The sequence below is a fragment of the Echinops telfairi genome, unplaced genomic scaffold (genome assembly GCF_000313985.2).
Source record: "Echinops telfairi isolate 266 unplaced genomic scaffold, ASM31398v2 ScPeMD7_5;HRSCAF=22, whole genome shotgun sequence".
Lineage (NCBI taxonomy): Eukaryota > Metazoa > Chordata > Mammalia > Afrosoricida > Tenrecidae > Echinops > Echinops telfairi.
Window position 1 is genome coordinate 28,065,411 of NW_022103901.1, and position 1,268 is coordinate 28,066,678.

Consider the following 1,268-nt stretch of genomic DNA (forward strand, 5'->3'; position numbering starts at 1 on the left):
CTCCCGGACCCAGAGCTACGGGCCATCACAGTGCACCCCAGTTCAAGCCTTGGGAGACCCCCTGCTAATCTCATCCTGCTGGGCCAGCCACCTCTATAGGCACGTTCAGTAGCATGTGCGGGGAACAGGTAGGGGGAGGGGTCATGAGAAGGGAGTAAAAGTGGAAGGCCCCTGTCGACGATGGACACCCTTCACTCTCCTGTCCAGGCTGTTCTCCATCTGCGGGCTCCAGAGAGCATCCCTTCCTGCGTTCCCGCACTAGGATAGAGGACAGACAGGCCTCCTCTCCAGAGCACAGGTGTTATGTCCCGTGACAGCTATACCCACCAAGCGGCTCAGGAGAGGGTGAGGGGGCCATTCAAATACAGCACTCCGTGCACCAGCACCCAATTGACACCCGTTGTCCTGGCAAAATCAATAGCCCGTCTTTTCAAGCTCAGAAGCATCCCAAATTAGGTAAAGAGCTCTCTCAGCAGTCCTTTCTGCAAAGAGTCAGACTGTGCACATTTCCTCCCTGTGGATTAACTGTGTCCCTGCTACTGGGCCGCACCCTGGCAGTGCGAGCGAGCGGAGCCATGGACTGGGCACACGCTCGCAGGTGTGCATGCGCTTTCTTTGCAAAACGGGGCGGTGGGCTAGATCTGGCCGTTGGATCATGGTTTGTAGGCCCCCGAATTGTGTGACCAACAGGGAAACACCGTGAACCTCCCCTGGGCCACACAGCAAGGCAGTCAGTGACAGGGCAGTTTCTTCCAACGGAGGTTTCCCATTGCACCTGCTGCCTCCCTCCCGTGGGGGCTTCTCCGGGAGGGGGCTTCTCTGGGAGGCTGAGCAGCCTGGAGTGGCGCTGTAACCAGGCTCCCCTGTGCCGCAGCGGCCGGAGAGGACTGCATCACCGTTTGTCGCGGCACCTTCGCCTGGTCCCCGGAGAGCCCGCCCTGCCTCCAGAGGTACTCTGGGCCTCCCTGAGAACCTGCTTTGCATTTACATAGGCTTCCACCTAGGGGCGGGCTCCCGGGTCTGGGGCTCCACCCAGGAGGTTCCTGGGAGCCAGCCTGGTGCAGTCTGGGGAAAGGAAAAGTTGTGGTGCAGAGGAGGATAGGTGAGCTTCCTCCACTTGAGGGGTGGGGGTGGGGGGCATCCCTTTGCTCCCCGATGTGCCCCAAAGGCCTGTGGACAGCCCTCAGGCCCAGGGCTGACCCCCCTCCCACCCCAGGCCAACTCTCAGCCAACAGCAGACAGGTTTGTCAAGATTTGAACAATACCAG

At 60.3% G+C, this 1,268-nt stretch overlaps 1 protein-coding gene across 1 annotated transcript in view; it reads left to right on the top strand.

The window, feature by feature from the left end:
• The window catches only part of ABCC6 (ATP binding cassette subfamily C member 6), a 53,233-nt gene that overhangs the window by 31,315 nt on the left and 20,650 nt on the right, over window positions 1–1,268 (top strand). The window contains exon 13 of the mRNA XM_045286009.1: window positions 875–950. Within this exon, the coding sequence (XP_045141944.1) occupies window positions 875–950 (76 nt within the window). The remainder of the gene's footprint in view (window positions 1–874; window positions 951–1,268) is intronic.